General features: G+C 42.3%; 1 protein-coding gene across 1 annotated transcript in view; it reads left to right on the forward strand.

Moving 5' to 3' along the window:
• The window catches only part of SUGCT (succinyl-CoA:glutarate-CoA transferase), a 661,401-nt gene extending 650,662 nt beyond the window's left edge, over window positions 1-10,739 (forward strand). The window contains exon 14 of the mRNA XM_081244435.1: window positions 8,465-10,739. Within this exon, the coding sequence (XP_081100561.1) occupies window positions 8,465-8,628 (164 nt within the window). The 3' untranslated portion in view covers window positions 8,629-10,739. The remainder of the gene's footprint in view (window positions 1-8,464) is intronic.
• The last annotated feature ends 2,568 nt before the right edge of the window (window positions 10,740-13,307 follow it).

Genomic DNA, 13,307 nt, shown 5'->3' on the forward strand with positions numbered 1-13,307 from the left:
ATAACACATAAAAAACAAACACAAAAATAAACATTTTTAATCTGACGGTACAGTACCTTGAAAAGTACAGTAGTCCAGTACAACAGCTGGCATCCAGGGGCACGTTCGCATCTTTGAAAGTTCACAAATTGAAGGTTCGGATGTAGGGGACTTACCGTAGTCCTTTACTACTCCGTGACCCCTCTCCACCATGCCTGCAATATTCTCCTCTTTTCAGCTAGGTTTCTACTCATTTAGTAATTTCTATCAAATTAAAACTATTTATTTGTTTGCCTATTTGTCTGTCTTCCGAATCAGAATGTAAATTCCATGAAAGAAGGGTCTAGATACATTTTGTTTGCTAGCATATATCTAGATTATATAGCTCAGATCTTGACACAGGGATACTCACAAATTATATGTAGAATAAATTAGTGGATAAATGAATTAATAAAATAATATAAATAGTATTTATTCAAATATCTTTAATTGTTAGCAATAATTAGTTCAACACATTTGTATTGAATGACAGAGCATGGACCGTGGAGTCTGACGTATAGGACGTTTTGTCCTGGTTCTATCTCTTACTTAGCTGGGTAACCTTAGACAAACTAACCCTTTAAAGGGTCTCAATTTCTTGATCTGTAAAATGCGAGTTATAATGCTCTCTATTTTATAAGTTGGAAAGTCCAGTGAGATAATGCAAATAAAAAGCAGAGTCCACAGTCATCACAAGCGTTCAAGAGAAGATGCTTGCTGTTATCTTCATTAGAAGGACCACAAAAGGCATTGAGGGCCAATTAGCAAATACAGTTGGCATTTTCCTGCCTGCATAGGGCATACAGCAACTAATAGACAATCTAATGCACTATGCTTTGTGGCATTATAGAGGATACACAGATAATAAGTGCTTCTTTTTTTTTTTTTTTTTTTTTTTTCTTTTTGCGGTATGCGGGCCTCTCACTGTTGTGGCCTCTCCCGTTGCGGAGCACAGGCTCCGGATGCGCAGGCCCAGCGGCCATGGCTCACGGGCCCAGCCGCTCCGCAGCATATGGGATCCTCCCAGACCGGGGCACGAACCCGTATCCCCTGCATCGGCAGGCGGACTCTCAACCACTGCGCCACCAGGGAGGCCCAATAAGTGCTTCTTGAATGTTCTTGGCATCAAAGTCAAATGGATTTTCTTTACTTATATTCCATCAATTACTTAAAATCTTGCCACATTGTAATTTGCTTCATATTTGAATATGATTTTCTTAGGCAAATTTTGTTTTTTTCTAGAGTTCCTAGTTCTTATATTTTTTCTTGTGTATGTAGCTTTATCTCGTTATTTTACTTTTTCCAACCTCTCAGTCATACTGATTATACAGTTAAGGCTCTTTTGCCTCCTTAGTCTCCCCGTTTTGAAGATCTCTGTCCTTCTCCATCTCTACCTTGTCCAAGCTGTCGTTCTGGGACCTTCCTTCCCTACACTTCTTGGTTGGTCCTCAATGCGTACCAAAATTTTCCTCTTATTTCATTTACTCCAGTATTTTACTGGAGTCAACTTCAAGAAACATACTTAGTAAGTTTAATCTTTGAGAGTTTGAAAATACCTTCATATTTGATTAGTCATTTGACTGGATGTACAATTCTAGGTTTAACGTCATTTCAGTTTAGAAATTTGAAAGCAAGCTTCACTTTCTTCTAGTTTCTAGTAGAAACCAGTGAGACTGGTCTATATTGAGGCGTTTAATCCTTCTGCTTTCAGCCCTACTTCTAGTCTAAGATCTGTCTCTCTCTTAACCATTGATTTTAAGAAAAGAGGCTCAGGAATTCCCCAGTGGTCCAGTGGTTAGGACTTGGCGATTTCACTGCCAAGGGTGTGGGTGCGATCCCTGGTCGGGGAGCTAGGATTCCGCAAACCATGCACAGAGTGGCCAAAAATATTAAAAAAATAAATTAATTAAATTAAATTTTTAAAAAAGAGGCTCTTGGGGAGGTGAAATAGACCAACTGGCATCGACTTCCTCTCAGTGTCCTTGTAGAATAGTCTGTGCTTCAGCTTTCTCTACCTCTTTTCCCCATCAACATGATCCCATCCATGTCATTCTTAAATTTGTTGGAATATCCCATTCACTAGTGATGCTCTCTCCCATCCTTTTCCTTCATATGAAGTTTTATGTTGGTTTGTTTAACTCGTGTACTTTTATTTCAGTGGTTTATCAGGAGAGAGTGAAGGCAGTTATGGCTGTTCACAGCCCCAGAATACACAACTTGAAATTATAGTACAGTTTGCCATCATTTAGATGTACTGTAATTTATTAAACCAGTGCCAACGTTTTGGACATATTTTCCTAATTGTTTTTCAGTATTACAACTATTTGACCTCTTTATCTGGAAGGAAGCGGTTAGAGATAGGCCTTTGAGGACAGTACATGAGGGAATGATTGCTAAACACCTACTCTTAACAAGGTAACCTTTGGAAGCTAAGAAAAGATGGAAAAGTTTTCTTTCTTTTTTTTTTAAGTTCAGAACGCCCCACAAAGAACCCTCACAGGCTGTGTGTTAGAAAGCCTTGTGGGAAGGAGAGAGGTATTAAGAGTATTAAGGAGATTTAGAAAGTTGTTTATTTAGATCCTTGCCAATAAAATTTGTCGATATTCCTGATTACATCCATAGAAAAAATTTTTTTAAGAGGATTTCTCCATCTAAGTGTGTGAACACTTTTAAAACTCTTGATGTTGAGTTGACAAATTTCCCTCCAGAAGGATTGCACCAATTTGCATTCCTACCGATCACAGACCTCTTTTTTTTTTATTTATTGTTTTTGGCTGCGTTGGGTCTTCGTTGCTGCTCACGGGCTTTCTCTAGTTGCGGCGAGCGGGGGCTACTCTTCGTTGCGGTGCGCGGGCTTCTCGTTGCGGTGGCTTCTCGTTGCGGAGCGTGGGCTCTAGGCACACAGGCTTCAGTAGTTGTGGCGCACAGGCTTCAGTAGTTGTGGCGCACGGGCTTAGTTGGTCCACGGCATATGGGACCTTCCCAGAGCAGGGCTCGAACCCAGGTCCCCTGCATGGGCAGGCGGACTCCCAACCACTGCACCACCAGGGAAGTCCCAATCACGGACGTCTTAAACACACACTAAGATGACATCCACAAGATGGTTTGCTAGTTTTATAAACAAAATTGGGGCTCAGTATCTTCATACACATTTCTTTGATTATTACTGATGTTATTACCCATACTGTATTACCCAACTGCTCAAACCAATCCTCCATAGGTACTGCCAACCTCAGTTTAGAAATCGATAGACTGAGACTCAGTGACTTTTAAGAATTCTCAAGATCACACAGCTTTCGAGTGTTTGAAAGCATATGCGGGTGTAGATATTGCTTTGCCAGAAAGTAATTTAAGAACCACGTGACTTATCCGCTCATCTTCTTTTTTAAACAGAAAATCAGATCATTCTTTCTGGACCTTAGATGTAAATAATTATGTCAAACATGTTCTACTTCTTGAAACAAATAGTTGAAGAACCCTTCATGCAAAGCCTAGACTGGGAGGGACATCCCAGGTCCATAGGATTATTGCACAGGGTTACAAGGACGGGATTCAATCAATGGACCCATGAGAGCTTAGCTTTCTCTGGGATCTAGATATCGCCTTCCTTGTCTCACGGTGCACGCCTATGTATATTTGTAAGGGACTGTAAATTTCTGTTTCTTATGAACCACGTGGCAAAATGGTCCTCCACAGTACCTCCTCACTCTGCACCATCCCCAGGTTCACTTTCCAAAGTTTCAGTTACCTGTTGTCAACCGTGGTCCAAAACTATTAAACAGAAAATTCTGGAAAAAAATCATTCATAAATTTTAAATTGTGTGCCATTCTGAGGAGAGTGATGAACTCTCCTGCCATCCCCCTCTGTCCCTTGGATCATCCCTCTGTCCAGCGTATCCACCCGTTAGTCACTTAGTAGCCATCTAGGTTATCAGATTGACTGTCTGTCAGTGGCAGCCCATGTGTTCAGGTGACCCTTATTTTACTGAATAATGTTCCCAAAGCACAAGAGTAGTGATGCTGGCAATTTGGATATGCCAAAGGGAAGCTGTAAAGAGCTTCTTTTAAGTGAAAAGGTGAAAGTTCTCACCTTAATAAGGAAAGAAAAATGAACTGTAAGCTGAGGTCGCTGAGCTCTACAGTAAGAGCGAATCTTCTATCCGTGAGATTGTGAAGAAGGAAAAAGAAATTTGTGCTCGTTTTGCCGTCACACCTCAAACTGCAAAAGTTAAGGCCACAGCATGTCATAGGTGCTTAGTTAAGATGGAAAAAGCATTACGTATGTACAGTAAGATATTTTGAGAGCCCACTTTTACATAACTTTTATTATAGTATATTGTTATCATTGTTCTATGTTATCAGTAGTTATAGTTGTTCATCACTTACTGTGCCTCATTTATAAATTAAACTTTATCATAAGTATGTATGGATAAGAAAAAAGAGTATACATAGGCTTTGACATTATCTGTGGTTTTAGGCATCCACAGGGGGTCTTGGAAACTATCCCCTACAGATAAGGGAGCACTGCTGTATTTAAGAAACGTATAGGAAATTACAATGTGAAAACTGCCAGTACAGTACAGATACCTATACCATACTCTGATATTAAATTACGTGGACAAACCGCAGCTTCAGAATCTTTCTAAAATCAATCATATGCAAAATACCTGGTTTCTGAAGGGGCATATGAAAAAGGATATACAATTTCATAAACTGCAATATGGCTTACTTAGTAACTTATATTTATTTAAAGAAGCCTAAGCTTTCCAAATATATAGTATCTTCCAGGTGTCTTTATCCTAGCAAGTCTAAAAATTACCAAGTAATACCATTCCACTAACCTAAATTCTCGAAGATTTTTTTGTGCAAAGTGTTAAATGCCCTTCATCCCAAACTTGGTAGCACAGTGTTCGGTGTGGATCTGGAAGCTCCCAAGGAAGGAGGGTGCATAGTGAGGGTGACACAAGTTGAACTGCCCTTTCCTATGGCTGGACCTGAAGAATTCCCTTATACATCATCCCTGCAGGGAGGTTAAAAGTCCAAGTTCTCGGGCTTCCCTGGTGGCGCAGTGGTTGAGAGTCTGCCTGCTGATGCAGGGGACATGGGTTCGTTCCCCGGTCCGGGAAGATCCCACATGCCGCGGAGCGGCTGGGCCCGTGAGCCATGGCCGTTGAGCCTGCACGTCCGGAGCCTGTGCTCCACAACGGGAGAGGCCACAACAGTGAGAGGCCCGCATACCGCAAAAAAAAAAAAAAAAAAAAAAAAAAGTCCAAGTTCTCAGTACCAATACCACAGTACTCCAGTGTGGATGAATCTCAAAAACATTATGCTAAGTGGAGGACACCAGACACTAAAGGCCACATACTGTATGATTTCATTGATATGGAATATCCAGAATAGAGAAATCCCTAGAGACAGAAAGAAGGTTAGTGGTTGCCAGGGGCATGAGGGGAGGGGAGAATTGAGAGAAACTGCTTAAGGGATGAGGGTTTTAGTGAGAGTGCAACTGAAGGTGGGGTCTGGCTGCTCGCCAATAAAGAGGCAAGGTTGGCAGAAAGGAAAGTTTGCCTTATTTTGGTTGCCGGCGACTGGGGGCCGTGCAGGAGAGGGCGGATGCCTATCCAAAGGCCGACTCCACCCCTCACAATCAGGGGGCAAGAGCTTTTATAGGTTGAAGGAAGGGGCTACGTGCAGAAACAGCACAGCCAGCTCTGACAGTCATCTTGAAATCGGTCATCGCTGGTCTGACCAGCGTCATCCTGGTTGTTTTAAGTACAGTTAATCTTCAGTTCCAGGGTCGGTTTGTTCCCATTTCCTTGAGGCCAGTTCTTGGAATTGTGGCAGCTAATGTCATGGCTACAGTCTGGCCATCACGTAGTTAACTTCTTCCACCTGATGGGGTTTCAGTGTCTATAAGACAGCTCACAGGATAGGGCTCAGGATATTATCTATAGCCCTTGAGAAGGAACGAAAGGTCCTTAACTACGCTTAATGACTAAACTATTATTATTTAGTCTTGTTGTACGGTTTTCCTTTGTTTCTGCATTTTCTCATTTCTCTGATTAAACTTATTCTTTGGTTAAAGTTTTTCCACAGACAAAAGGCAGGCGGAGGACATGGGGGGCAGGGACCACAGGTAGGGTCCTACTCCGTTTCAGGAGCAATGGAAATATTTTGGAACTAGATAGAGGTGGTAGTCACACAGCATTGCAAATGTATTAAATGCCACTGAATAGTTCACTTGAAAATGGTGAATTTTATGTTATGTGAATTTCACCTCAACCCATTCTTTTTTTAACAAAACTCCAAGTTCCTAAACCCAACAGACCTGGACTTGGAAACTGACAGCTTCCTAGCTGTATGATGTTGGGCAAGTTATTCTCATTTTCTAACCTGGATCCTAACTTTAACCCTTTTACCTTAAACCTCCGTCAACATCCATACAGGATTGCCGTGAGGATTATAGGAGATCATGTATGTAAAACCTTTGGCACAGTGACTGGCACATCCTAGATTCTTAGGAAACGGTAGCTACCACTGCTAATACTCCTGGCAGCAGCAGCAATAGCAGTAAATGGTAGCTGTGTTTCAACCCAGATTCCTGAATAGTCAAGTGACTATCTTCCAGTTGATCGTCTTGCTTCGGGTCATCCAGTTAGGAAAAAACCACATACATGACTTCGACTTCAGCCTTGTATTCGCTCAGCAGAGTCCTTCTCTTGAAAGACAAGTTTTAGATGAAAACCATGGTTAATGTCAAAATGGAACACATCCCTAAAACACCAAATTATCAGCTTTCCCGGGAGCATAGGGGACACTGCTTCCCAATGTGTGCTCCTTTCCTGAAAAGGGACCAACCCGTGAAAACACAGTCATACGCTGGAGCATTTGAAAGGAAGTGTGAGAAGGGGGGAAAAAAGGAATTTCCCTGAGCTTCAGAGAAGGAAAACTGTGGAATCAGTTGGAAGTTGCCGTTTATCTGTAGTGGGTGGTATGGGTTGTGACAGAAAGGGGCGGCTTGATGGTTTTAGGAGGTCTGTGTCCTCTCTCTCTCCATCAGCAATGGCTTCCTCAACATGACCTTTTCTGAATGGAATTCTCCGGAGACCCGGGAGCACAGTTGCTGCTTTACTGACTGACATTCTGTTACCCACATGTGCTTTGGTTTTATTTGTTCTTCCTATGAGCTCCCCAAATCGAGAGGAGGCTGGAAGAATTTTTATGAGATAGAAATGTACTGTTTTGTAGTCTCCTTGTGACTCCCTAATTTGTTTTCCCGAAGCCTAATCAAGTGAGATGTAAAGGACAGCCAACATAAATACCAGTTATTGAATGAGGCAACAAAAGTAAAATCTGTTGAAACAGCATGTTCCCCAGCTTGTCCATGGAAGAGTGAGAAGCAAGACGAGGCTGCTAAGGTTATGGAAAGTACATGGTCTTCAATGTGAGACAGCTCAGGTGGACATGGATTTGCTTCCTGGTGCTATTAATTATTAGCCATGTGACCTTGAGCAAAAACCTTATTAGCTTTGGGGACTTTAGTGTCGTTATGTGAAGATTGGGGATGATAAAATGCATCCCCAACAGGTGTTGAAAGCATTTCTTGAGTTACCCTGTTTGCAGTGGCTCAGTGCTCAGCAAAGAGCTGACAATAAACATCCTTTTCCCCTTGCACTGAAAAGCATCAAGGGAGGTGATGGGGCAGCTTTTGTCGTCATAGTGGCCGGCAGGTTTTGTGCATTGTTGTGGGTTAGGGGATGCTTACTTCGTGCTTTCTGTCCATTATCTCATTTAAATCCTTACATCAAGTCTATGTGGTAAACTTTATCATACCCAGTTTAGTTGCAGAACATGAGGCTCAGAGACGTTAAGTAATTAGTCCGAGATGGTGCTGCTCAAAAGTAGAAGAGCTGATATCCAAACAGAAGTCTCTCTGACAATGAAGCTTGTACCCATAACCTCTTCTACCACCTAAAGTCTTCACCCAGGGTCTGGCTGAGGTGTAGTTGATCTGTGGTCTGTTGAACTGAATCTTGGAACCCTACAGTAGATGCTGAGTAGTAAAACTTTGTGTTACCTTCACCTGGGGTCAGATTTCCAGCTTCAGAGAGACACTGTGTACCCATGGCCACTGTTCTCTGGGACCCAGAAAGTCAACTCAGTTGAGTGACCTACCCCTGTGAGTCTTTGTGACAGGCCAGGCGCACCCATGTGGCCCCCTGCATGGTGGTGAGCAGGTCAGATGACCACTGCACAGTTGGATAAAGCTAAGTCAAGAAAAGCCATGTGTGCAAATGCAGTTCTTTCCAAAATGATGGTCCATCTGCAAGGGTGTAACTGGCAGTGATATTCCTGGCATTCATCGCAAACACCCCAGGCTGCTTGGGTAATGAATTTCTGAGGGTTAGTCATTAACAGGTTTCCTGCTTTCCTCCCCCTTTGACAGGCCCAGCTGTGAGATACAGTGAGTTAAAGATGTCAGAGGCCAGCCCGCCCCCCCTGCTTGGGCAGCACACGACGCACATCCTGAGGGAGGTCCTCAGATACGATGACAGGGCCATCACAGAGCTGCTCAGCGCTGGAGTGGTGACCCAACATGAGGTTGAGTGACAAAGGAAATATGCTTTTTTGCAAAACCACAGTTTGAATGCATTTTGCTAGCAAAGGCAAAATAGCCTTTCTGGACCCTTCTCCCCAATTCTGGTGCCTGCCACTGAAAAGTTAGAGAAATTCCAGATTTCCTGCCTGGCGTCTCCAGAATGGCTCTGGTATCAGTGAATCTAGTGCTTTCTAAACGTACCCTACCTTTGATTCCTTACTATTTCCCCCCAGATAATAGATTAATTGTGGATTTGTGGGATTTTTTTTGGGGGGGGTGAAGATTTTTTTTTTCTGGAAAAATACATTCCTCATTCTAATTACGTTAATAGCCTAAACGTTTGCCCCTCCAGCCCACGCAGGTCTGAAAAAGAGCAGATCTCTTGACATTCTTTACTTGCACATAAAGTCCTCATTTAAACCTTTGTTAGGAAGTCAAAGCAATAAGCAGAATGACAGTCTCAGTGATTGATTTTAAACAGAATAACTTAATTTTGAGCTCATGAACCCTTTGTTAATCTGTAATTTAAACCATGGAATTTGTTAATGTCCATTATAAAACTGAGCTCCATTCTCCCCCATGGGGGTAAATAATGGCTTTATGTTGTATTTCTTTGATTATTTCATGAGACATGGCAGAAAATCAGTCTCCACCAATGAATTTTGGGATGTAGGGGGTGAAGAGTGGTTCCTTAATTGGTACCTTATTTTGAGCCAAGTACAAATGCAACACATTTTTAAATGAATGTCAGATGACGATCTCGGTATTAAATAACGTCTAAATAATGATAAATTGGAGAATGAAAGGAAAATATTTCTTTGTGATCTGAGTATCCACTGTAGAAGAACATACCATGCCTTAATATTAAGTATTTGCATTTAAGTATTTGTCAGTGAATTCGAAATATAGAAACATCTTCTGTCCAGAAGGTGGTAACTGATTTGCCTATATGTTCCAGGATGAATTGTCACTCAGACTGCCAATCACCCAAGCCCAGGTACAGACCAAGGAATCAGATGACCCCATGATCAGTATCCTCATATGAACACAATTCACGCTGTTAGGCACATATATCTTAAAGCCATGTCATTACATGCCAAGTGGTCACTGAAAATTAAATTACAGATGTTCATTTTTCAAACTGTGATTTAGAGCTAGTTTTCTTATGGGTTCTTTTTTATTGGAGAGATTCAAGCCATTTATGCATGCTGTAAGCCCCAATATGTTTGTAGAATCAAGGACTCCAAATAAATAGGAAGTTGGTCTTCTCATGAGGCCTCCTGGGACCTTTTAGAAGAATGCCTACTAATTCTTGAAACACTTATTGTCCTCTCTGCTTTCCTCTTTGTGGACAACTTATTCTGAAGAACTCCTGCTGTTATCCCACTAGTTAGAATTTCATCATGCAAGGGTAATTTGAAACCTTCTTCAGTACTTTTCCCCCAGTGGCTAATTTGTGGATATATATTTGGAGACATTCACTTCAGGCCAGACATCTAAATGAAATTCTTCCATGTATATACAATTAGTAATGAAAATGGTAAAAGGCTGGATGACAGAGAATTGGCAAAACACATACCTTGAAAGACGTTTCTCCACCATTTCTCCTAGTGATCCAAGTAGATGTCTTGAAATGCAAATTACTTGGTTACTGAACAATAACCCTTAAATATCCGGGTCGTCATATGTAGCAGGATGTTGATCCTTCAGAGAGGGTCACAAAATGCCTCTAAAACCTTGAAATCAATCACGGTTGATTGATTGTGCAGTCTTGGTCCACAGCAGAGTTGCCGTTGGAGACCGTCTCCAGTGTAATCATATATGTAGCTGTCCAGATTTCCACCTACACACCTCAGAACGATCCAGGAGAACTTTGAACCTGTTCATTACCCAACAGATAGCACTTACCCAACTGATTTAGTGAGAGAAGTAATTTAGAATATATTTCAAGTTCAGATAGATAATTAGTCCTGCAAGAAACACTGTGCTTGCTAAAATTTCTAGCAACATGTCCCAGATCAAGTTACACGTATAAATAATGTGCTGTTTTAATTATCAGGACCTATTATCTTATGCATTTCCAAAGCCAAACATACTATTAAGATACCATATGCTCGGGCTTCCCTGGTGGCGCAGTGGTTGAGAGTCCACCTGCCAATGCAGGGGACATGGGTTCGTGCCCTGATCTGGGAAGATCCCACATGCTGAGGAGCAGCTGGGCCCATGAGCCATGGCCCCTGAGCCTGCGTGTCCGGAGCCTGTGCTCCGCAAGGGGAGAGGCCACAACTGTGAGAGGCCCGCATACCACACACACACACACAAAAGATACCATATGCTCCAGTTCCCTTTGTGTCAAGGCCTACCTTCTGGCAGATTTGTGTCTGAGGTTGGCCTAGAAAGTGCTTTGAAACTTCGCGGGTTAATCATTATGTGTGTCCACGAGCAACTGGTCTCCTTCCCTTGATTTTTTTCATAAACTTTCTGCTGCCATGATTTTCTGGTTAATCAAGCATGATATTTTCCATCTTGCATTCTGATATGCTGAATGTTTCCCCAGAAGAAGAGAAATGAACATTGACCAGTTTTGTGTGACTCCCCCGGGTTACTTGGTGTTCTTTCGTGTTCGGTCCATCTACTAGGAGTTAGAAGCCCAATCATGATTTAAAAAAAAAAAAAACAGAAAAACAAAGGAGGTGTCACATAGGTTATTTCATACTAGCTCATTAGACTATTAGACTATGTGGGGTTAACCTCTTAGATAACCCCACAGTGGGGGGCTTTTGCATGAGCCTTGAAGACCCCTGCTTTCAGCCTTTTGCACAGAAATTCACACCTGCTTGCATCTCACCTGAATTTGATAGCTCACCACTGACTCTTTGGTCCCATGACGTTGGCATGTGGCCTGCTTTTATGGATGTGAGTCTCGCTTGTCACTGTGCCATGTGGCTCAATGCTGCCTTTATCCACAGGACCCGTTCTCCAGATCCTGGGCCAGCAGGTGCTGAGAAAGAACGTTAGGTTCAGATCGTCTGCCTCTGCTCTCACAGCTCATGTGGCAAAGGAGACGGGAGGGAAGGAAAGGACAGTCCTCACCCTCCATCCCCGGCCCTGGCCATTCCCCCAAGATTAATAGATTCTTCTTGCATTTGCTTCTGTCCATGGGGGAATGTCCGCTATACTGAGTCCTTAAATTTATGAGATTCTTCAGACACGAGATGCCTGCAGAAAATGGTTGTTCACCTTGATTGCAGTATCAATGCCACTTAGGAGGCCAGAAGGTCAAGCTCACTTCTTTTCCCTCTCTATTTGGTGGTGCAATCATTATTTGATAAGGAGCATGAAAAGGTTCTGGAAAAAAGGTACATAATTCCATTTCAAACAGCTGTTGGGAAAATAGAAAACACATCACAGGGGAAATGTAGAACTTTTCTCAGACATCAGGATAAAATTGTGTTACTTCTTACAATCCTAGTAGAGAAAGACCAGGGTTCAGTGTTTTATAAATCCCTACTCTCATATGATGCTTAAATGGTTTCTCTGTGTAGACATACCAGGCTATCTTCGGGGCACAAATGGACCTGAACTTTTAAACTAGGCTGGCTCTATGCAGGACAGGTTTATGTGGTGAGATTCGTGGAGTATAAGCACCTCCAACAGACACGTTTCCCCCAAAGCCGATTCAAAACCGTGTCTTTTAGTATCACTGTAGGAAGTTAACGTATTATTGACAAATAAATGCAAATACTTTGAAACCATATATTTTTTCTACACACTAGGGGGAGAGAATGTGAGTCTTAAAGGGAGGAGAGTTGGAATAAGTGAATTTGATGAGGAGGAAGGGAGGAGAGAGCACGCCCAGGTCAGGCAGACCCAAGGGTGTGTTGGCCCTGGGGACCCTGGGGAGCCCATCCCAGTGTGAGCCCAGCCTGACCTGATGTGTGAATGCCAAGAAGGGAGGATGGGCACTGGGAGAAACTCAAATGCTACCCAGGAAACGGAACTCACCCACCTCAGATTTTTTTTTCTGGAGAAATAGTTCTTTTTTCCCATTCTTTAAGATCTTAACATTAAAGGGACTACCCAGCCTCCTGACCCTTTGCAACATTTTTTTAAATTTTTATTTTATATTGCAGCATAGCTGATTAACCGTGTTGTGTTAGTTTCAGGTGTACAGCCAAGTGATTCACTTATACATATATCCATTCTTTTTCAGATTCTTTTCTCATATAGGTTATCACAGAATGTTGAGTAGAGTTCCCTGTGCTGTACAGTAGGTCCCTGTTGGTTGTCTGTTTTATATAGAGCAGTGTGTATATTATGTCAATCCCAATCTATACCCCCCCCCACCCTTCCCTCCTGGCCTCCTGGTAACCATAAGTTCATTCTTTAAGTCTGTGAGTCTGTTTCTGTTTTGTAAATAAGGTCATTTGTATCTTTTTTTTTTTTAATAAGAGGCGCACCAAAGAGGCCCATGTCCTAATTCCCAGAACCTGTGGATAGTGTCACCTTCCATGGCAAGAGGGAATTAAGGTTGCTAATCAGCGGACCTTAAAATAAGGAGATTATCCTGGATTTTCCTGGTGGGCCTGATACAATCACAGGGGCCTTTAAGTGTGGAAGAGTCAGTGTCAGAGTTACATGATGGGAGAAGGACTTTTCCGATTGTTACGGGATTTGAAAATGGAAATGA

Source organism: Mesoplodon bidens (assembly GCF_964165515.1).
Source record: "Mesoplodon bidens genome assembly, chromosome: 9".
NCBI classification, from domain to species: domain Eukaryota; kingdom Metazoa; phylum Chordata; class Mammalia; order Artiodactyla; family Ziphiidae; genus Mesoplodon; species Mesoplodon bidens.